Source organism: Typha latifolia, chromosome 3 (assembly GCF_019914945.1).
Source record: "Typha latifolia isolate L0001 chromosome 3, TyphaL0001v2, whole genome shotgun sequence".
In the NCBI taxonomy this organism is placed as follows: domain Eukaryota; kingdom Viridiplantae; phylum Streptophyta; class Magnoliopsida; order Poales; family Typhaceae; genus Typha; species Typha latifolia.
The window spans coordinates 24,449-48,383 of record NC_133088.1 but is presented as its reverse complement, the minus strand read 5'-3'; the positions used below and the strand labels follow the sequence as shown (position 1 = coordinate 48,383).

The following is a 23,935-nucleotide window of genomic DNA, read 5'->3' as shown; positions in this document are numbered from 1 at the left end:
CAAAAGCCGATGGTAAGATTCTAATATCTATTATCAAGTTCCATAAGTCCAAGAATTTGCACTATTTTTTATGGAGCTCATCAAGATATACAAATCAGTTTCAATACAGAGATTTTGCATGCTTAGACTACTAGCTTGTACCAAAGCCTCTATGAAGACCCAAGCTTCTGTCATAATAGCATTATTACATCTTACCGGCGTCCCCACCTACCAATAAAATGTCACAATAAGAATTTCTGAATATCCAACTTACTCCATCTTTATTGGCTAATTGATCCACAGAATCATCACAGTTAAATTTAACCTAACCATGATTAGGTAGAGTGGCAAAGAGGGATTATTAGCATTGGTAATAATATTATTGTTTGGCCGTAAGTAATCCATAGTCATAAAAATCATTTTCCTTCGATAAGTATAAGTGAAAATTAGTGAGGAGTTAAATTTATAGTCGTTCATCCAAAAGATTGCATTTGTCCTTAGGAAGGTTTTTACCTTCCATAAGCTAATCAAAAAATGGACATACCGAGATTCCACAATTGTTTGGCCATTTCACAATCCATAAAGATATACCTGGTAGTTTTAATATTAATTTTCAACATGTCACACAGAGAGTTATCCGACATACGATATTTGATTAGCTTATTTTGGTTGGCAACCGATTTCAATTTAGTTTCCATATAAATGTCTGAATTCTAGAGGCAATAGGTAGAGATCATACACTATTATATACATAGTGATATTGAGATAATAGTTTTTTTTAGCAAAGTTTTTTCATTAAAGAGGTGAAAGAGAAAGAGAAAGCTTATTAAAAAACTCTTTGTTGGCATTGAAAAGAAAATGAATAAAGTGTTACTATTCTGGCACGAGAATAATAGAGAAATAGTATCTATTTCATATTTTTATTGTCCCTATCTCTCCGTAAAGTAGACAAATTTTTTTTTTTCACGAGAATAAAACTAAAAATGAGAGTACGTGATATGTCATTTAATATTATAGACGATGTGGGTTTGTATATTTAATATATGTAAAGAAAAGAGAGAAATGAATAGTAGTATTATTTTTATAACTGGAACGAATAAAGATGAAAAAGGAACTAAAATGGATAGAGATGCAAAACTAGAGATTATAATAAATTTACGGTGCAAATCATTCTCTATTATAGTTAACAACGAAGCAATTTGACCTTAGAGTCTGGTGCATGCATGTTTGTATATGTAATATAGAAATGAAAAAAGAAGTCATATACAGTGGCTATCAATCACCGGCAACCGCAAAATTTGTATTCTATAATCCAGCATTTGGCATGATCCGCTCCGAGAAGCTGGGTCGTATCCAATTGGTTATAATATGTATTGTATGATAAATCAGGTTGTAGGAAAATATACACGGGCTGTTATATACTCAAAAGATACCCGTGAACTAACTGTACGTTGGATTCCATGGATTAGTATGTGTCCGAGTCCAATTAGAATCCAATGCGAGCTCGTGGGTGGTAAACCAATTTCGTTATAAATACTGGCCTCGTTAATTTCGTTTATCACTTGGGTTGACGCGTGATTCGGGAAACCACTCGGAAATTATTGTTATTCATATTATTATTATTATTATTATTATTATTATTTGAGAACAATAATATACAAATACATGCCCCCATCTTTTTCGTCCCTCACCAACTCTTCTTCCCTCTTTTTTCCTTTGCTTTCCCATCTTCGATCTTCGGCTCTTCCACCTTCTTCCTATTAAAACTCGCCCAACTCCATCTCGCCTGCGATTCTTCCCTCCACGTTCCTCTTCTCTCTTTTTCTGTCTCGATCTTATATATGTATACATCGAATTAGGGCTTCGAGGAAAGCGAGGAAGCTATTTGAAGAATTTGGATTGGGGGAGAGGAGAAAGGAGGACGGAAGAAGGTGCCTTTTAAGGTCTTGCGTTCCACATGATCTTTTGCGATGCTGAATCCTCGAGTCCCCTCCTTCGATTCGGATCCCGATCTTGTTAACGATGCCGTATACAACGACAATCTATCCATCAGCCTCGGTGATTTCTTTGCCATCCTCGACGAAGAACCTCCCCCATCGCAGACCTTTTCTCCTGTGAGTACCTCAGATCTTGCCCTCCTCTATTTGATCTTTAACTTTTCGCCGTAGTATATCAACAATTTTGGTTCTCTGTCTTAATTCTTGATTTCTCGACGAGTGCATAGTTCTCTCTGATTTTGAAACTAAATCTATTTTTCTTTGCTCATTGGTTATCTGCTGTTACCTGCTATGGCCCTGTTCACTTTGTGTGCTAGCATGGGAAGGAAGAATAACATAATGATATGGAAGCTTTGGTGGGTTAGAGATGGAATTCTGACCCTTCTGTGCCATAATTTTTTAAGTAAACGGAAGAGGTTATCCTGTTCTTCACTAAATCATACGAACTTCATGAGAATTGTCGTTAGGAGTGACCAAATGACTCATTCCAGTGGCACAGTGCGTAGGATATTTTGTTTTACTTTCTCTTGGTAGCCTCTTTTCCACTTATAGTAACATAGATCTAGCAGAGTTGCTTGACATCATTTGCTCTGCTTAATAATTAGGCTAAGGTATCTTAAATTTTGTCTGGCCAGATTCTGACCCTTTGAGGAAGTGCGTCTTATAAGGGGATAATGCTGTGGCTCCTCTTGCCCTTTCGTTAGCCATAGAATCCTAGATACTTCAGGGTCACTGTATCTGACTACAAAAGAATTGCTAGGTCAAATACTTCATTATGTGTTTCTAGGTGGTAGTTGCATAGTGCACTATAACGTTGATTTTTAAGTATACTTGGGATGCTTGCAGGAGTAAAGAAGGGGGCCCACGAATTTTCCCTTTTATGGATTTGTATTGTGAAGCGGAATATCAAGCTTTTCTACATGAAAGTTTTGTACTGCTTTTGTATTGAAAAATGAAGTTGATGGAATGGAAGCTGCATAAAATCCAGAAAGGGTAACTTGGTTAAATGGAGATGAATATGGAAGAAATTTGCCAATATTTGTTATTAGTTGGTTACATAAATCCATTGCCATAATATGTTAGTCTTTGATTTCATGGGAATAAATTTCATAGATCCGTAATATTAAGTAATGCCATTGAGGAGAATGCCTATTATTGGCTTGAAATTTGGTTAACGTCTTAATACATTTCATGAGCCATTATTGTTTTGCAATTTGGTTAATATTATTGATTACGCGTCATGAGATCCACAGAACATAAATAATGTTATTGGGGAGAATGCCTCTATGAGAGATATTCATTGGCTTGAAGTTTGGTTCGATAATCCTCTGTCAATTAGCTTCATTGACAAACTAACCAAGCTTGAGGTTGTACAATTTTTTCATATTAGTTCTGTATTTCTGCAAATGTTAGTTGAAATGAATTTTACTTGTCTCATGTAAAATAGCATTTTATGATTTGGAGATTGATTAATATTCATATAATAAAGTGAAAAATACCTGTAACCCTGGTGACTTCATTGGTGAGCAGTCTCTGGGGAGGACTGCTCACAAGCTTTTTGTGCTTGGCTCAAGATTAGATGAGCCAAAATAAGCTCAACTCATGTATAAATGTGTCAAGCTTGAGCTTGTATTTTGTCTCACGAGCTATTTGCACCCGTAAGTCTTATAAATCCACTCATCAATACATCGCTCAGTCATATGTTATTTGTTTTGACTTGTGAATTAATTATGTTTTATTGTTGCAAACTTTTCCGTCTTCATAATGCAATAAACTATGATTGTTTTTGCTAAATAATCTACAGATCGCTCAAAAAAGTTTAGTCCAACGGACACCAGAGGCTGATCCTATTGGTTCGGAGAAGGTCTTTCAATTGAAAGAAGGTAAAACATGGTGAAACCTTATTTTTTTTTTTTTCGGGTGTTAAATTATAAGGCCTCACCTGACCTCTCTCTCTCTCTCTCTCTCTCTCTCTCTCTCTCTCTCTTCTACACCATTGGTTAAATGTTTCTGAAAATTCAGAAGATTTGGAGGGTTTTGGTAAAGAACTAGGATCTAGTCAGTGTACTATGGGGGCATCAGACTGCCTAAAAGAAACTTTCTCAGGGCTTTACCAAGCTGAAGAGAGTTTTAACCACTTAACTTCTAGCTCTTACTCTCTTCCAATCACTGATGGTACACAACATACTTTCTCTAGGAGCTTTCACACTTCTCCTTCAGGTTACTCACCAAACTGGTTATGTTCAACTGTACCATCCAACTCTCTATCTATTGGTTCAGTTATTGATTCCTTTGATAATTTGTTAACTGGCAATATTGACTGCCAACTGTTGCTGAATAATACAGCAAGTTTTAGTGTGCCCGTTGGTGCTGCTGAAGGAGCAAGTTCACCTCCATTACAATATGAAGATTTTGGGAATGACTTCTTCCTAGATGGAGATGAAGGAAGGGACTTTGAGCAAATGAATGGTGAAATTTCATTACAACAAGGTGTGAGAGAGTCTGAATCAGATGCAAGTAATATGTCAGCTCTCTGTTTGCTGCAAAATGGTGGAACAGGTGAGTGTTCTTTGTTTGTTGCTGTAGTTCACTTAATAATATGGTAATTTGTTGGGCCACTAAAAGTTGTCTCCATATTGTTATTGCAGAATCATTGCGGAATATGTTGACAGAGAAATTTGGTTTAAGTGATGCTATAAAGACAGGTCCGATTCCCAGTTCTGTTGTGGAAGAAAGAAATCTTTGTGCATCAATGACAAGACATCCATGTATTGGGAATGATGCAAATTTAGCAGATACATTTCATTCTGAGGTTGACTTTGGTGAGGCGACTGACATACTGTGCAATGCAGATGGTAGTTGTTTGACATTAAATAGAGAATCTGCTACTAATAACATCGAAATTGGATTAGGCCAGTTCCTGCCGGAACAAATTTCTCAGCCATTTGTATCATATAAAAAGGAACCAATGATTCACCTGAAGGATGATAAATGGAAGAATCAGCTGCTTCTGTCTCAAAATTTATGTATAAGCAGTGAGATGCAGTTACATACGCAGGAAGGATTAATTGATACCTCTTTGTCAGAGCGCCCGCTCTCAGATTTTGATGCATCTTCATCAGGAACTTTATCTTATGACAGGAACCATTATGAGGATATATTTTTTAGGAGCGAATCTAGTACAGATTCTTCGCCACTACCCTCAAGTAGAAACTCTTCCTCTGAAAATGTTCATAGATCTTTAGCTCATACAACAAGACATTTTTTGGCTGATTCTGATGTGTACCTCTATAGCGAGAAGCAAGTCACATCCTCAGAGAACGCGAGGCGAGATGAGATGCTTTCATCTTGCCATAAACAACATAATGTTCCTAAAGGTAGTAATATTGCTCAGAGGAATCCTGCAAGAAGCTGTTCAAGTGTGGATGACGATGATGACGCCGATTTGTGTATTCTTGATGATATCAGTGATCCTGCCCAGCCACAGCTTCTACCAGTCCATAGAAAGCTTTATCCAGTGTCTCAACAATCTGTATATGGTGACCCATATATTCCCCAATTAGGAGGCATGAGGTTTAAGGAAGATGAGAGACTAACTTTTCGTCTTGCATTGCAGGTTAGTCAACATGCTCTTTTAATCTGATGATTATATTTAACTTGCAGAACTAATGAATGTCTACAATGCTGTTCGTTTTCTTTCAGAATTGAAACATGGTTCTTATATATCTTTTTTAGCAAGAAAATGTTTTGCTGCATTTTTTGTTCTGTCTTACTTAATTAGAATTATAATTTTTTGTGTAGATTCTTCGCGGTAATTTATAAACAATCGTCTCTGTTTCTTCTGGTTAGTTTTATAATATCTATTACTCTGCGCCTTGTTCGGTTTGAGATTAAGCTCTGAACTAGATTAGCTGACCCCATTTCTTAGTTTTGATTTAGATATCTTGAATTAGGCTAAGGTAATTTGATATTTGGTTTTGAAGTAGGCTAAGAGTGTATTTATTATTTATAATGTGATGTGAAAAAGTTAAAAAATTATTAGTTTCGGAGGGAAATAGATAATATATAAATTTGATAGATGAATATACCCTTTTCATGTCATGATAGTGGTCATTATTATAATATATGGATATTATTTGGTGTCGTGTAATATATGAATATTATAATGTTATAATATTATACTATTATAATATTATACAGCTATTTGCAGGCTTAGGTGCATATTTGAAAGAATTTGCCGGTTTATGATATTTATAAGTCATTTGCGAGCTTAAGTGCATATTTGAAAGAATTTGCCGGCTTATATAATGTCTATACTAGCCATTTGTGGGCTTAAGTATATTTAAAAGGAGAGAGACTTGATTGGACATGATTTGATAGTCCTTGGTGAGAGAGAAGAAAGAGGAGGGAGAGGGAAGTGAGGTTTGACTGGATATGATTTGACACATCCATATAAGACGATATATTTATAATACAAAATATGAATATTTTGAAAGAGAGGAGAGTTAAGATTGACAAGACAAGAAATTGATAGATTTGAGTCATGTCTAATTAATTTGAAAAAATATTAAAATTTATATATTATTGTCTATTTATTTATTAGGTATTGAATTTGATTAGGAGAAAAAAGTTAGTTTGTTGTTTGGTTACTGAATTAGAGAATAAGGCCCTAATATATAACCTTTTGCTTTTATGTGGCATTAAACAGAGAATATGGGACCAATCATTTCCCAAGGTTGCCCTTTGACCAAATATTCTCCAATGCTACATCCCTGCAGATGGCTAATTTGCTCGACTATTGATTCCCTATGGTCAATATCATAAAAACCTTGTTTGAATGGCTTAGGGATGTATAATTTGCCAAGTACCTAATGATGTATAATTTTTTGAGTTAGTGAGCAATTGCTACTTATGTTTACTCTCTATCTTCTTTGTTCTTGCTTTTCTATATCCATCTTCCTCTTCATTTTCAAAGCTATTAAGTAATGCACATTCAGTCAGTCAATGGTAAAAGTTATTCCAACCTACCTCTACAATGATATTGACATGAAAATCAGATTTGAGATTACATTAAGTTTATGTTTTGTATCCTTTTAAATAGTGTTTTTGCATAAAGCTATTGCAGGGAGGTAGGGCTTAAAGCCTCTTACTATCTTAGTTCAGATTTTGAGTTAACTAATTGGCCCCACCCACTCAATTTTTATTTTCCGATTGTATCCTCCTTTTCCTCAGTTATTTTCTAGGAAGATATAATATTTAGCCAAAGAGAAAGAGGAGTACTTGACAGGATAACTGAACTCTTGGAGTTGTAGATTTTAAATTAGCTTTTGTTATTCTTCATACATCATCCTAAATATATCTTATATTTCTCTGCAACCTGGTATTACATTTTCTGTGAGCATCTTAAGACTTTTAACCATTCTTAATATGGTTTGAATTATCGTCATGAAATGCATGGAAATAATGAAATATGAATGAGTTTTCCTATAATTTGATTCCTAGTTCTTTTTTGTGGCTCCTATTTCAACTGTTCTGCTCTGTTTCCTCGCATTGTAGGATATGTTGGACTAACCTTTGGAGTTGTATGACAGGATCTTTCTCAGCCGAAGTCTGAAGCCAGCCCACCTGAAGGAGTTTTAGCTGTTCCTCTTCTGAGACACCAGGTCTGAGTTGGATTTACCTTTATATGGTCTAATTCACTGTTGATTTTCCTCTTTATGACAAACACATCATTTTTCACAGCGAATAGCTTTATCATGGATGATGCAAAAGGAGACTGCCAGCTTACACTGCTCTGGTGGGATTCTCGCAGATGATCAGGTTTGTCGATCATTTTTTCTCTCTCTATTGCTAAAGAACGCTAGACAATTTTAATTGGTATCCACTACCGTAGGGTTTGGGTAAAACAGTATCTACAATAGCACTAATTTTGATGGAGAGATCATCATCATTTCGATCTTCTGGAATGGACAAGCAAAATAATTATGAAGCATTGAACCTGGAAGACGATGATATTGCTGATGTCTCAGAGCCTGGTGCTACTAAGCATCCACGAATTTCTAGTCCAGCTGATACGAGTTGTCCAGTGAAGAGGGAGAACCCTATTATGATGGTGAAGAGCAGACCAGCTGCCGGAACTTTGGTTGTTTGCCCCACAAGTGTTCTTCGACAGTGGGCTGAGGAACTGCAAAACAAAGTTACTGGCAAAGCTAATTTATCATTTTTAGTATATCATGGAAGTAATAGAACAAAGGATCCCTATGAGCTTGCCAAGTATGATGTTGTACTAACCACATATGCTATAGTAAGCATGGAAGTCCCAAAGCAGCCACTTGTTGATAAAGATGATGAGGAGAAAGGGAAGCATGATGCATTTGGTCAGCCCATGGGATCTTTAAGTGGTAAAAAGAGGAAAAATTCAAGTTCCAAAAATCTAAAAGATGGGAACATAATGGAGAATGCTTTGCTTGAGTCTGCTACTAGACCTCTTGGAAGAGTTGCATGGTTCAGGGTTATACTGGATGAAGCACAAAGCATTAAGAATCACAGGACTCAAGTTGCTAGGGCATGTTGGGGTTTGCGAGCCAAACGAAGGTGGTGCTTGTCTGGCACCCCCATACAAAATGCAGTTGATGATCTTTACAGCTATTTTAGATTTCTCAGATATGATCCTTATGCTGTTTACAAGTCATTCTGCTCCATGATAAAGGTGCCAATCAGCAGGAATCCCACTAATGGCTACAAAAAGCTTCAAGCTGTCCTGAAGACAATAATGTTACGTCGCACTAAAGGTGAATTTATTATCTTATGCAAGCTAGCATCTTTAGATTACACTAATCATGCATCGTTTCAAAACAACATGACAGAATCTTGTACTAGAAGCACTTTTACAGACTAAGATTTTGGGAATTTGAACTTTGGGATTTAATTGAAAGCATTCACACTTGATCCCTAACTTTCTTGAATGAGTTCTAATTTCTGTAGTTGTGGGCTGTGCTTCAGTCAATGTCACATACATTTGATCAGTATAAGATGATATTCAAACAAACTTTCATGCATGTGGAGTTAGAGCATTCCTCATATTTCTAAACCCTGTAAATCTGAATGGATGCAAGCAACTAGTTCTTCATATTTGATTGACTTGGTTAACCAACATAAAATATTTAGACATCTTTGAGGTAAGTTTCAATCTTTGTCATTTGGATATTGGAATGGAGGGGTTGGGGGGATAGGCCGGCATAAGTAGCAGAATAAATCCATTAGATCATTTTGGTCAATCAAAGAAGTTGAGGAATTTGACCAGCTGAATGGAGTGGAATAGGTTATCTATTTTCTTGAAAAAGTGGCATCACTTCAAATAGATTGGGCATATCTGGTTTATGATTCATGAACTAAGTAGGGGCTTGATGGTTATGACTCCTATTATTTGGTAAAGAGAGATTAGTAATCTATGTCATCTACATAAAAAGTGCTTTTAGCTGCATTGGTGATGTAATTTCTACTTGCTCTTTTCTTTGTAGTGATTTTTGCTCTGCAACTTTTGCAGAGAAAGTGGTGAGTTGAATTGGTTAATTTTATCTGAGGCTGAATAACAGTACTCCTCAATACAATATTTCAAGGGTGGTTCATGCGGATCCTCATTTCTTTTATTTTGGACTGTTGAGTCAATAGTCCATGGATTTTTCAGAAACATTCAATTTTCTTGGAAACTTCTCCACATACTTTAGAACATTTCCATCAGTTTCTCTAGTCAAATTCTCTAAATTTAGAGAATTGGGTTTTTTATTTGGAGAACGTATTGATATAGGACAATGATAGGAGAAGAACAAAATAACAAACTCGCGAAATCCACCAACGGGGTATTGGAATTCACCAACGTAACAAAATAGATGATCTTAAATCTCAAAACATTCATTAACCTCCAATAAGAAGATACCATGCCTCTATACAGGCAAACTCTAAAGGATAAAAAAGACTAAAATTTCCTAACATAGAGAGATTAAATTGCCCTCAAAATCAAAGTCCATTTCTCATGATGTCTGATCAACAATGAAGATCTGATGTCCGAACCAACCATTCTTTGATATTAATTCACATCAAATTCCCTATTCCATTCCCCGAACTGTTTAAATATTATATATGTTTGTATTTCCCTTTTACGTGAAATGGATTTTATCAAATTTAGGGAATGAGTAGTCATTTGTGTTCCAAATTTTAGAGTAGAAAATGGGTTAGAGAAATTGGTGGGAATTCTCTTAAGAGGATGATAATAATACTAGTCATATTGTATGGATCTTGTTGTGTGACTTGCGTTTGAGGAGGATAATAATCAGCATTTGGATCTTGTGCCTGAGAATACTGAGAATACTGAGGATAATAACTAGTATATGGATGTTGTGATGGCTCCAAACAATAAATACTCGATGTACCATAATCATAGGAACCAAAATGCATCTCATGACGACGTCGCTAATATGTATATATATCCTCAGTTTCTCTGTCTTCACTCCTTATGCCTCCTTGACTTTCCTCAACAAATGTAGATGGAATGATCTCACCACCATATGTATCATCAGGACTATGACTAGTACTAGTAGGTATACTATCTCTCGCTGCTGAATGACTCGTACCAGCCTCTGCCCTCGTCGTGGTCTCTCCTAATATTTCATCTAACCATGGGTTATCTCTGTCATCTAATACCCTGTCTATCTCTCTGATCCATGGAGTCAAGGGGTCTTCTTCATCAAAAACATGATTTAAATCAATCAGTTGTTCATTTTCTGTCTTTCTTAAATTTCTCTCTCAATCTCATATTATAATGACAAAAAACTAACTTCTCCAATCTTTCTATTGTTAATCGGTTGCGTGTTTTTGTGTGGATTAAGAAAAAAGTAGTCAAATTTCTTTCACACTGTGATGAAGACACAGTTTGACTTAAAATCTTCTTTGCTATTGGAGTCAAATTTGGTGCCTCCTTCCATCCATAAATAGACCACCATTCAGCTGGAGTGTTATGAGATATAGCTGCAGCAACTTTAGCAGTACTGAATTGTCCAGCTCTCAATCTATATCTCTCCATCTAAAATTAGAAATATATTATTAGCTTATTGTTTATATTGATTATTGAAAGTTAAAACTTGAAACAAATAATAATAAAATTATTTAATTGAATCATAACTTACTTTTTTATCGCACAGGATTTGTTTATGAATATCAGGCTCAAGCTTGCTGATTACCTTTCTAACCCCCAACAAGACTTCACTATCATTATTGACATTTTTAGAGAATTGAAATCTTGGATTAAAAAAGTACCCTGTAAAAATTTAAAAATTGTAAGCATTCAAATTTTTAAATATTTATAAATAAAAGTAAATTAAAACTTAAAACTTAAAAGCATGCTTACCAGCAGCGTGTATATCTCTATGTAGTTGTTTGTTCCATCTAGAATCAATCAACTTCCACCACTTCCTATAATTCTGGCTCATATTTTTTTTATTGATTTTTTAGCTATGTCCATTGCCTCATATAAGAAACCCATCTCAGACTTGTCATCACTGTCTACAAGTCATAATACTTTGACAAGAGGCTCAAATACTGCGGTGGCAATTGTAATATTATCCCAAAATGTATTTTCAAGAGTCATATTTTTCAAAGTTTCACCTAAAGATTTATCTTTAGATTTCATATTCTTAATTTTCATAGACCACTCCTGTGATGTAAACATCCGCATAATATCATCCTTGTAGCGCATGATGCTCTCCAAAGCTGAAAAGTGAGTTACAAATCTAGTGACGCCGGGTCTGATGATCTCCCTACCACCAGTCATCTGCCTGAGTAAATTAAGAACCCAACCATGGTTATATATAAAATTTGTTAACCTCTGACTTTCACATATGACCATGTCAATTTCAGGCTCTTTTGCAATATCCTCTAACATCAGATCAATACAATGTGCAACACATGGCGTCCAATATAAATGAGGTCTTTTAATCATCAGTAAATTTTCAGCAGCTTTATAATTTGCCCCATTATCAGTAACCACTTGGACTACTCTTTTTTCAAAAATTTCTTATACTACCTCATCCATCAACTGACAAATGTAATCTGCATTTTTAAAATGAGCAGTAGCATCCACAGACTTCAAAAATATTGTCTCCATGCCAGAGTACACTAAGAAATTAATTATATTCCAGCTAAATGTTCTTTCAAACGGCTAACACTACCACTCATTTCCTTTCCACACCAGTTGTATTTAACGCGCCTTTTATCTTGCCCAATAGTGCTACAATGTTGCCACCCAATGTCGGTATCATATGACTTCTCTTTTGGAGCCATTGATATTTTAGCTCTGCAAGACTGCAACTAAAAAACATAAACAAAAATTAAAATAAAATATAAAATAATTTAAAATTTATGAGGCATAATTGCATAAGCAGCACCAGGTGCTGCTACAGCAGAGAAGCTGCTGCTTCTGCTGTTGTGCTTTGAAGTTGCAGCAGCTGAGCACCTGCTGCAACAGCAGTGCTGCAGCACAGCAAGCGCAGCAGCAGCTTGTTGCTGCAGTGCTGCTATACAAGGGAAAAAAAAACTTACCGAAAGTCGCCAGAGATCGAGGTCGTCGGAGAACGTCGCCGGAGGTCGAGGTAACCGGAGAGACGGAGATCAACTCACTACTCAGTCGCCGGGGAGAAAGAGAGTAAGAGATCCGTGAGAAAGAGAGAGAAAGAAAGAAAGAAAGAAAGAAAGAAAGAAAGAAAAGAGAGAAAGAGAGGAAAAGAGAGAAAGAGAGAGAGAGAAAAGGGAGAGAGGCAGGTGGGGGATGGGGACATCAATTATTGATGTCCCCTGGGTCAGATCCGACCCGTTCCCACCCGTTTCGGTCGGGATCAGCCGAAACTGGGAACCTTGATTTTCACTGCATAAGATTCAAAATTGTATTTTAATCAAAGTCTTAAGGTATCTGTTTCGTCATTTTTTCTGCATCTCCTTCATCTTTCATTAAGGGGTTGTTGAAGGGCTTCTCCTTCACTTATTTATCATTTTCCGTTGTTTGCTTCGCATGTTGGAGTTTGTCTTGTTTACTTATTTCAATTTTCTTTACATAACCTTCATTAAATGCGCATACTCTACTGTACAGTTTGTTCTGTCATTCTGTTATTCTTGAGAAGCTCTTTTTGAACCCAAAGTTCCAATTTTTGTATATCAGGCAACATGTGGTTCTGATTCGGATGATCTGGGTTGGTCCTTGGCCTTTTCAGTATCAGACTTTTGTTTAGGCTTTGGTATTTCGACCAAAAAATCTTTAAGAATACTTGCTATGGCAATTTTAGGCTTGTCATTGAGTCATGGAAACTCTCTCTCTAGTTAATATTGTAAGGTTATATACATCTTGCCCTACAGAAGAACTGATGTGTCGGTGGGATCGTCATGCAATAGACGTGCTCTAATTTTATTATTTTTTTATAGGTGCTCTTATTGATGGAAAGCCTATTATCACTTTGCCAGCAAAGACTGTGACTCTTAAGAAGGTGGACTTCTCAATGGAGGAACGTGCATTTTATTCCATTCTAGAAGCTGAATCCCGAGAACAGTTTAAGGTGGGTTTAAATATTCTTGATGTTATTGAATGTGCCTTATGTTTCGCATTTCCGTGATGGTTGTTGGCGATCAGGGCCCTAGCTTTATTGCGAGCCAAAGCACTAAGAAAGAAGAAAGCTTTGTCTGGCTGGTGATTTAGTCTCTTTCTTTATCTCTTGAGTGTGGCCCTAGACCATTGGAAGAAGAGGCACCAGTTTGAACTTTAAACATCTCTACTGATGAATCATTTCAATGGTACAGATGTTGCCGTTCTACGAGGCACGGCCATGGAAGTAATGAAAAAGAAGTCCTGTAGTTGCACCATCTGCTTTTCATTTTTAGCGTCTCATCTTCTCTGTTTACGATGGTTGTCAACTGGTCATTATGTAAAGGAAGACCATATCTATGCTTGAGACTTCTTGGCTTATTATATGGGTATATGCATGTTTTTCTGGGGCAGTTCGATATCTGGTTTTCTTCTTGTACAACATCTCATAATTCTGTTTATTACTGCTTGCTTCATGCTTCCATGAACTTCAATTCAGATTTGGTTTTTGATTTCACATTTTCTTTTAATTCCAAGTTTTTACGCCCCTAGGTGAATTCTTTTATTTATAAATATGCACTTTCTGAGCATATGTCCTATTTAGGTTTACGCTGCTGCTGGCACTGTCAAGCAAAATTATGTCAACATTTTATTAATGCTCTTAAGGCTCCGGCAAGCGTGTGATCATCCTCTTTTGGTTAAAGGATATGATTCTAATTCTGTCTGGAGGTGTTCCCTTGAAATGGCATCAAAACTTCCAAGAGATAAGCGAGAACATCTAATTTGTTGCTTGGAAGCTGGTTCAGCAATTTGTACAATCTGTAATGTAAGCAGCTTTTCATTCATCATACTAAATGAAGTTTATAATCTGCATGCTAGTCACTATTCAGTCTTTATGAATATTGGTTAAATGTCTTACCTTGGATGCATTAACTTTCAGAAGTCATATCTTGGACTTTTTTGTAGATTGTTTCCTATGTATTGTGCACCAGATATAGGCAAGTCGATGCGTGGGCTTGGATGGTTGTTGTCAATCATGCATAGCACATTTTGCCTTTCATTCTTTTTGATGTAAAATTGTGTCCATGTTTAAACCTGGTTGGGCTGATTGTTATTTATAAAATGTGAATTCCATGGATGTATGTGCCGATCAGCATGGGGCATACTGGTCGGTATTTACAGTCTCAGCAAGCTGCTCGCACATGGCCTGGGGCAGCATGCAAAGGACACCCCCAGTGCTGGTGTGTGTCAAGTTTATTGAGCAAAACTAAGAGAAAATTAGGGGAAATCATTAAATTGGATCTTTGGATTTTCGGAAATGTTTCCTCAATTTCAAAATATCCTGAAGAAGTAGTTTGGAGTCCACCTAGATGTATGATTGATCTCAAATCAAATTTTTTTGCTATTTATCTTTGAAATTTCAGCTGCAAATATGAAATTTGAGTTTTGACCAAATTTTTTGCGTTTCTATTCTTCCACACTTCTGTTTTTCAATTTTCCTTTTCTTCTGATCTTTAGTAGATGATTGCTGATCCCATAATACATCAAAATCAATGAAATGCCAGCCCCAACTATCTGGGGCCGTTTAAAGGGGACACAATTTTTTGTTCAATGACCACTTATATGCTTCTATTGCATTTACTGCAGGATGCCCCTGAAGATGCTGTTGTTTCTATCTGTGGACATGTTTTTTGCAACCAGTGCATTTGTGAACATCTTACTGGGGATGACAGCATCTGTCCGGCTGCCAGCTGCAAATTCCGATTGAGTATTTCTTCATTATTTTCTAGAGGCACATTAACAAGCTCTCTTTCTGGCTTAAGTGGAGATGACTGTTCTCATTTTTCTGGTAAAGAAATGGAACATGCAGAAAAGCTGTCTGCAAATAGTTCATCTTATGATTCATCTAAGGTTAAAGCTGCTCTAGAGATTTTGCAATCACTTCCTCTATTGGATAATTCCCAAACTAGTAATTGCAGAAAATCTTATGATGGAATTACAGTACCATCACAAAATGCAGTGAGTACTGTTTCATTGGGATGTTCTTCTGAGACAAGCAACGGGAAACACTGTGATTCAAATAGATGTTCAGAAGGTCTAGTTACAGAAAAGGCCATTGTCTTTTCTCAGTGGACTAGGATGCTGGATTTGTTGGAAGTTCCTTTGAAAGATTCTTATATACAGTACAGAAGACTTGACGGGACAATGTCTGTTGCTGCTAGGGAGAAAGCTGTTAAAGATTTTAACACGCTTCCTGAGGTTTGTTAAAAACTTCCAGTCAGATAAAATTATTTCTCCATTCATCCTGTATTCTTGTATTCTTGTTCTTGTTTTTCCTTATAGCCTTAATTTTCTATGATAGGTTACTGTCATGATTATGTCTTTGAAAGCTGCAAGTCTTGGATTAAATATGGTGGCTGCTTGTCATGTCCTTCTGCTAGATCTATGGTGGAATCCTACGACAGAAGACCAGGCAATTGATAGAGCACACCGTATTGGCCAGACACGTCCTGTCACTGTTTCACGCTTAACAGTGAAAGACACAGTTGAAGATCGCATATTAGCTCTCCAGGTAATTTCACAAACATTGAGTACATCTTTAGATCCTTCTTTCTAATTCTAATTCATGATGCAGAGAAATTTAATCTCCTGCACAAACCCAATAATAGAGCAAGAACTCCAATAGTTTTATAGACTGGAATTCTTAATTTTGCATGTGCACCTTTAATGTACATATTTCTATTTTAGGGAGAATGTGACCTCATAGTAAATGTTAGGAAGGCCTAGCCTCAAAAGTGTCCCTAATAGTTGGCCTCGGACAGACTTAAGTTTAACTTAAAGAATTTGGTATACGGTATCTTGTGAATAGGTGATTTGTGCGTAGCCTCAACAGAATTGCCTTTGAATGTAGTATATGTTGTTGGTGGTAATGGAACGTATTCTAGGTAACATTTAGATCAAAATTGAGATCAGTCTAAGTAACCTCAAGGATATGATTGTAGCTATTAATTGAGTAGTAGTGAGGCCTTCATCATTTGTCAAGTTTCACTTAGCAATGCACATGCATCATATGTATCAATTGGAGTGTCATTCTAAGCAGCTATTGGTGTTCTAAAAGGCAGCCTTGTATTTTTGATGGTTGAGGGATTGCATAGGGCATAGAACAGTGTATATGTAGGCTAATTTCTTTTTCTGATGTGAGAATTATTTAATTTTATAAGATACATAAATGGAGTAGGGAAGGAACGAATAGTATACTTGAAAATAATTATGAAGATTGATGTCATAGCCCTTGTGGAAAAAAATCCAAATATTTTGCCTGTAAGAAGCATTGTAGAATTCTCCCTTGAAAAGATGAGAAATAAGTAGAAATTTATTACAATTGTTCAAAGAAAACACATGAACATTAGAATATATTGGAAGGCACATTGTAATGCAATGTCGTGCTGAAATCTGATACATGTAGGCAATGCTTCATGGTATTTCTTGAACTTAATGTAGGGTATAAAGTATTTTTAAAATCTGCCTGATTTCTTTGCTCGATCTATTCGAGTGAGATATTTATTTAAAATTTAATGCCAAACTTCGTGTGCCATTTTGCGATTCACAATTGTTCTCTTATATTTGCGTTCAACTGTCTTCTGACAGGAATGTGAGACTTTAAGTGAGTTACGGTCCTTCAATGGCAGCATTTTTTTTTTTGGCAAAGTTTAATTTTCATGAATTTCATGATCTTCCACAAGCATATCTGCAGGGCATACTTTGATTGTGGTACTCATTTATAAAAAATGCATTGCAGGATAAGAAAAGAGAGATGGTTGCTTCTGCATTTGGCGAGGATGAATCTGGTTCTCGTCAGACTCGCTTGACAGTTGAGGACTTGAAGTATCTGTTCATGGTGTAGAAATCATTCTTTTCCGCAAATTTTGCACTCTTCTTGTCTAGATGGCATTGACAGCTAAACACTCCAACTAGTTTTAGGTGTATTCAGTATTCAATCTGGTCAGCAGCTTAGAAGATGATCACTAAGAATGGAAGTAGTTGGATCTGTTCTGTATGTATTAGGATCATAAAGCGGTTTCTTTTACTCAGTTTTCCATTGGGTTGAGATCCCAGTAACTGGTATATCAGAAAGGCATTGAGGATGGAGTACTAACCAACAGCATATTTGTGTATAGTTATAGAATTGCAAAGTTTTCCCGTTGTTCTATTGCTAACATGCCAACTTTCAAGTGTGGGCTCAAGTAACTTCACAGGTTAAGAATAGGAGATGAATGTAATGTCCAACTAAGCTCATTAGTTAGTTTTCTTCCTTCTCTTTTTTTTTTCCTTTGAATATATCAATATTCTCAGAGTCCGTTGTGATTTATTTGTATCTCACTATCTGGAGATTTAAAGGTAGATTTGTTTTCCTATTCCAAAGTGTGGTTCTGCTCATATATTTCTTGCTTGGATGTATATAAGTTGTGGAGGTGCTGCTTTGTGAACCTTGTAGAACTGTTGACATTGACAAAAGAACTGATAAAAGGTACCCTTATGTTTAACTTCCTATCAGCGTTCCCCTTATAGCCTAGGGGCTATCTAGATGTAGATTACTCGTATCAATGCTGTGAAAAGAAAAGTTTTGTAGAGTATGTCTCAAAGTATTTCTTTTACATCGACTGTCAACAGAGGTACATCATCCACTTTAGCTTCTCTGGAAACAATGATATTTCTGATATTTATTTTGGCTGGATGGATTATTGAATGATTGCTAGCAAGATTTCCATTCTATGTCTATTAGATGTCATTTATTTTCAGCAATACCTGACTTTTGTCTCTTAGTTTATGCTGATGTATTGCAACAGAGCTGGCATAGCAACGGAGGGGGCCATCTCTAATTTGTCTGAGATGCCAAAATCCAGGGTTCAGAGAGCATTTTAGTTCTCTCTAGAAAATTTTCTTCTGTTTTGCATGGTGTTTTGTATTCATTAATGTGATCAAAATCTTTTCATCTTGCGTGGTCAGGGAATAAGGGATGATGTAGTATTTTTGCGTATGAAAACTGAAAGGCTTACTATGTTCAACTTTTATACTCGGATCTGATAAGAAACTGGATGTAACAACCACCACCACTGTGTATATCAGTATATGTGGTTTGTTATATAGATCTTTTTATCTCCATTCGGTTGTATTCAGTGTAAGATTATTGATTGAATTGAGAGTTCCTTTTTGTTACTAATAATTCCCACTGTTCGTTTTATTTTGGAGGGCTTCGGACTTTTGGTGCATTCTGAGCCATCTCAATCTGTTTTGGTATAGTTTATCCTCTTTTCTGAGCACAAAACACTCTTAAGGCTATGTGCAATGTTTGCATTGATCTCTCCTTGTTCTTGAACTATAGATCGTATATGCAAGAATTCTCTCTTAGCTTCCTCTTGGCCATTATCAATTTTCACCATTTTGTTCTCTCGATTCACTAGAATGGCATTTCATGTACTAGTACAACTCGGATATGTTTCTTAGGTCGATACTGAAAGCCATATGTTAGGACTGTCAAAATAAACGAGCTGCTCACGTTTGGCTCGGCTCCTAATGAACTAAGCAGCCTAAATAGAAAATAGGTCTCGAATCTCGAAATTATATGTAAAAATATATATTAATATTTTAATATACTTCTTTAATCTCCATTCACACATGGCAGAGTACAAAACTCTCTTAAATATTTATACCTCCTTTTTCTATTGATACGATCGACCTAATCTCCATTTTATTTTTTATAGCTACTATTACTCCTCTCTTCCATCGATAAATAATTTTTATTTTCCAAACACTACTAACTCTTTAAATAACCAACTATTTTAAAAAAAAAAAATCTTCTTCCTTTTGGTGGCGATCAATTATTTTTCTCTTCCTCTTTTGTCGGCCTTCTCTTCCATCTGCAAGCGCTGTCGTCTCCTCCTCCTCCTTCAGCAAGCCACTGTCCTCGCCGCCGCTTCGTCCTCCTCCTCTAACTAAGCTCGGGCTCGACTTAGACTTGGCTCGAGCTCGACTCAAGTTGAGTTGAGCCTAAACATCAAATTAATGCTCGAAACTAATTTTGAGCCGAGTCTGAGCTGGAGTTGAGTTGCTCAGGCTCGGCTTATTTACACCCTACTGGTTGTTTGAGACTAGGGATAGAATTGCTGTGATGTCTCTGATCCCAATTTTTGCTCATGAACCGTGACAAACGTGCTTCAGGGTGCAACAGCCCACGAACTAATTATGAAATGATTAGCTCAGTGTTTTTGTTAGGTTTACAGTGAATTAGACTCCGGACAGTTCACTTTGGTTAAAAAAAGAAAAGAAAACAAAAAGGCAGTTCTAGTTTGGTCGAAAACTCCTTATTGTACTCATTTATAGTGATGGGTATACTGAAGTCCCAAAAGAATGAATGGAAAAGAGCTTCATCTAGCAATAGTGAAAGACTTCCATATGCTATAGGGTGCTACTAATGCGTTGGACTCACCGACCGCGTTGCTTCGAGAAATTAAACTCGCATTTCACGCATCTTTGGTGGTAACGGATGCTCCGAGATCTCACCCAAGTCCTTCTAAACTCGAGGAGAAGGCCGTAGAACTCATGGATGCGACTGGCTATAATTTGGTATTGCAGGGCAGAAAAGCGCGTGATTCAAGGGCTTGGGATAAGTAAATCACGTAGGATATTCCAGAAGGCTCAACATTTTAACATGTCAATCTTCTTCCTATACAACCTTTACTTCTACTGGGCTTTCGTTCCAGATTTATGCTCCAATTGAACACCAGCTTATGCTATTGCTACCGCTTCTTCTTCTTCTTCTTTCTCCTTAAATAAGTAATGTTCACAACCTTGTATGAATAGTTAACCGACTGTTGATAAAATAAAATAAAAACTCGTATGAATGAATATATTGAAATTAATGTATCCTAGCATGTAATTTCAGATTATTAGATTTTTTTTCCAGTCATCAACCTGAAGCCAAACACTCAATCCGGATCAGACTTTTATCCGTTCCAAAATATAGATAATCTGATTGCCACGATCGGTCAGTAGAATTGACCATGCAGAATAATTATTCAGGTAGGCTAGCTTGGGATAAGTAATTAATCTTTTTTCTTAACTCGAAAGAAGTATATATAGATATAGCTGTAACTGTTTATACACGGAGCCAGCTAGTAAGTACTACTAATCCATTGGCTAGCCAATTACTTTTCTATAGGCTTAATGTACGTACCTTGGTAGAACGTACGCGATCTAGCTCTTGCTGTAGCTCGCCTTAAATTAACGGGCAACAAGGCATTATTATATAGCAGAATTACGACGTTGGTTAATTTAAGGATGAAGAGGATTGGGGACTTCGAAGCCTGGGTTTGGAACAAAAGTGTCATCAGCCCCGGGGAGATACTGCCCACTCACTGCAGCTGGGATGCTGTGGTCCAAATCTCTGCCTGCAGAGATATCAGGTATCTCGGTACTACCAGCCATGTAGCGTCCAACTCCGGGGACTAGTACACTGCCCTCCTGCGAGCACTCCGTTTGCTTCTTGTTTGTACCGGCCTGGGCTGGAACATTACGTCCACCATTAATGCTGATCACTTCGTTGCAGAAGGAGAACAATACTAAGAATAGAAGCAAAGGGGAGAGTGAGGGATTAATCTGCTGGTATGCCATCGACTGCCCAAGAGAAGAGGTAGCAGGTGTGTAGAGATCGAGTGGTACTAGGATTGTTAATCTGACGTTGGTTTGCTGGAGGATTTTCCAGGAGTTGGTCTTCTTATATTACGGAAGCTCGAGCTTCTAGAATTTGATGCAGAAATGACGGTGCTTTAATTAAAAGATTATTGTTGCAAGTTTTCGATGTTGTTGCAGTAAATGTGGATTCCCATCTTCCATTAAATACAGAGTTGAGTTTGTTGCCTCTACCCGAATTCATTACCCCCATCTTCTCCAACTACTTACGCATGCTACTCATTATATCTTCCTCAACGGTAGCCAATTATTTGCTGTTCATGGTAATTCCTGGATGTGCGAAATCTCATTGGCACAGATACTAGTAGAACCAATGGTCACCTTCCTATCCTTTTTCACTAGTCTCTGGAGATGGATTCATAATTCACTTCAGCGGGAATGGTTAAAGAAATTAAGCACGTATTAGTACTTTCTGGTAGTGGGTGGGGGTAAGGATGGGATGGGAAAGCACTTCAGTAGAGTAGCAAACTGGCCCTTCTAATTTCTAATTTACATTATAAAAAAGACGATCTCTTTTTGTTAATAGTTCATCCAAATTAAATTGTTTCACAGAATGCCAACTACCTACCTGGTCTTGTAGCAGCAGCAGCAGTGCTAATAGGGTCGTCGGGTCGGGCTGGGCCACGTTAGGCTAAGAGTTCGGGCGTAACGATGGCTTGAACTCCGGCCCGAGCTGGAGCCGAATGTATGACTCAAGCAAACAAGCTCAGGCCGGACCCTAGTGCTTAACCTGAAGAGGCCCATATTGGTTCAAAAACTTTTCAGCCCATGATCTGGCTGGCTGGCCCAAGTAAGATTTTTTTATTTTTTTTTATCGGTCGACATAACCATGCATCCGCCCAAACAAAAGCACAAAATGTGATTGGATGGTATGGATGAGTACGTAATGCTCCAGAATCGGACATGTCCATACATCGAGTTCCACTCAATTAAGTTAGGATAAGGTGATAAGCCAACGTGGCACCTGTTGAGAACCTTCATCCTCTCCTCTCTCAATCTTCTGCTCTGTTCCAACCCTTCAATTCCTGCTGCCTTGAGCAATCTTTTTCCATCTAACTTAGCTTTATTTCCTACTTCGTACGCGTGGAGAAGAAGAAGAAGAAGAAGAAGAAGAAGAAGAAGAAGAAGAAGAAGAAGAAGAAGAAGAAGGAGAAGAAGAAGGAGAAGAAGTTAACCATGGCCAGCTCCCCTTCCCTCCTAACAAGCACAACCACCTCTAAGTTAACAACACCGCCGCCGCTTCTCTCTTCTCTTCCATCGAAGACCGTCAACCGTGTTACAACCACCAATAATGCCTTGACCAGCTCCCGCATCACAAGGCGCCGAGAGCTCATGTCGACTCTCTCCCTGACTGCAGCGGGAACACTAATCATGTCTTCTTCTTGTTTGGTCCCTCCGGCATTGGCGGCTTTGGAGGAGGAGTACGCGAAGGAGACGGCGGAGGTGATCAGCAAGGTTCGTTCGACGATCAACATGGCGAAGACTGATCCCAACATCGCGGAGGCAGTGGCGGAGCTGAGGGAGGCGTCGAACACGTGGGTGGCAAAGTACCGCCGCGAGAAGACCCTTCTCGGTAGGCCCTCCTTCCGTGACATGTATTCCGCTCTGAACGCCGTGTCGGGGCACTACGTAAGCTTCGGCCCCACGGCTACCATCCCGGCCAAGCGCAAGACTCGCATCCTGGAAGAGATGGACACCGCCGAGAAGGCTCTGCTCAAGGGCAGGTAGTTTTTTAAAAAAAAAAATATTATTATAAATATTTTTTGTTTATTTATTTGCTCGCTTCGGTCGAGCAGAGTTGCTTCTGTTACGGACATCAGAGCTGAGATCTTTAATTTCCTGTATTTATCTATCTTAAAAACAAATTTCCAAAACTTAATTTGCTTTGTAATACTTGCATATATCATTGAGTCAAATTAAATAATTAAGGACTTCTCCAGTGATTATATAATTAGCTCCACTCGTTCTCTGTCGCCCCTGATACCCAAATAAAGATGAAGATGGATTAATACCAATAGATTAAATCGTGTGGTCACTAATATTTCTTTCCCCATTTTCTTTGTCCATGATAATTCTGAATTTCTTCATCAAAGTACAATGCAATTAGTTTGATGGCTCTGTTAGACATATGCTCTTCAAATTTGTCATTGATGAAGTCAAATCCTAGCTAGGTTTCGTACAAAACATGTGGGTTTCAATTATACTCGATGGGTCCTAAATTAGGATGAGGCTGTGGAAGATTAGTGCTAGGCTTCTGTTGATCGAAGGGTTTCTGATGGCTTGTGAAGAGCGATTAAGAGCGTAAATTCAAAGAATTGGACTCATGATAGTTTGATGGTTGAAAGAGAAATCGTGCATAAAACTTTGTCGATAATGGTGGGGTGGACTCGTGGTGGATTAATTGATATTGAAATAACACGTGAAAGAAGAGAATGTCGATTGAGTTGCCATGCGATATTATAGTCCTACATTGGAACAATATTAAAAGGTCGAGTTGTATTAGTCCCTAAATAATAGTATGACCTAAAATTTTGACTTTGACCAGGTTTTAACAGATTTGTCAAGCTCGAATTAAGACTTCCATTCT

General features: G+C 37.4%; 3 protein-coding genes across 4 annotated transcripts; 2 read left to right on the top strand and 1 right to left on the bottom strand.

The window, feature by feature from the left end:
• The first annotated feature begins 1,668 nt into the window (after positions 1 to 1,668).
• On the top strand, positions 1,669 to 18,021 carry LOC140783908 (helicase-like transcription factor CHR28). Of its 2 annotated transcripts, XM_073131037.1 has the most exons (13): positions 1,675 to 2,093; positions 3,781 to 3,859; positions 3,999 to 4,196; positions 4,323 to 4,535; positions 4,625 to 5,592; positions 7,568 to 7,639; positions 7,719 to 7,796; positions 7,870 to 8,767; positions 13,443 to 13,573; positions 14,204 to 14,425; positions 15,247 to 15,858; positions 15,962 to 16,171; positions 17,399 to 18,021. In XM_073131037.1, the coding sequence occupies exons 1-13, from the start codon at positions 1,950 to 1,952 to the stop codon at positions 17,501 to 17,503; spliced, it is 3,930 nt and encodes a 1,309-aa protein (XP_072987138.1). In that variant the 5' UTR covers positions 1,675 to 1,949; the 3' UTR covers positions 17,504 to 18,021. The 2 variants fall into 2 exon arrangements, with proteins under 2 accessions (XP_072987139.1, XP_072987138.1); XM_073131038.1 differs by lacking the exon at positions 3,999 to 4,196 and having other exon boundaries at positions 1,669 to 2,093.
• A 2,910-nt stretch (positions 18,022 to 20,931) lies between these two features.
• Positions 20,932 to 21,270, bottom strand: LOC140783437 (putative cell wall protein). The gene has a single exon (XM_073130329.1). The coding sequence runs from the start codon at positions 21,268 to 21,270 to the stop codon at positions 20,932 to 20,934; it is 339 nt and encodes a 112-aa protein (XP_072986430.1).
• Positions 21,271 to 22,313: 1,043 nt separating this feature from the next.
• LOC140784521 (photosystem II repair protein PSB27-H1, chloroplastic) lies at positions 22,314 to 23,227 on the top strand. The gene has a single exon (XM_073131994.1). The coding sequence runs from the start codon at positions 22,525 to 22,527 to the stop codon at positions 23,074 to 23,076; it is 552 nt and encodes a 183-aa protein (XP_072988095.1). The 5' UTR covers positions 22,314 to 22,524; the 3' UTR covers positions 23,077 to 23,227.
• The last annotated feature ends 708 nt before the right edge of the window (positions 23,228 to 23,935 follow it).

Excerpts from the sequence above, each read along its gene's own strand:
- LOC140783908 (XM_073131037.1), top strand. The coding sequence starts at position 1,950 with ATGCTGAATCCTCGAGTCCCCTCCTTCGATTCGGATCCCGATCTTGTT. Across the intron at positions 2,094-3,780 it reads CATCGCAGACCTTTTCTCCT|ATCGCTCAAAAAAGTTTAGT; the intron begins GTGAGTACCTCA and ends AATAATCTACAG. Across the intron at positions 4,197-4,322 it reads CTTTCACACTTCTCCTTCAG|CAAGTTTTAGTGTGCCCGTT; the intron begins GTTACTCACCAA and ends TGAATAATACAG.
- LOC140783437 (XM_073130329.1), bottom strand. The coding sequence starts at position 21,270 with ATGGCATACCAGCAGATTAATCCCTCACTCTCCCCTTTGCTTCTATTC.
- LOC140784521 (XM_073131994.1), top strand. The coding sequence starts at position 22,525 with ATGGCCAGCTCCCCTTCCCTCCTAACAAGCACAACCACCTCTAAGTTA.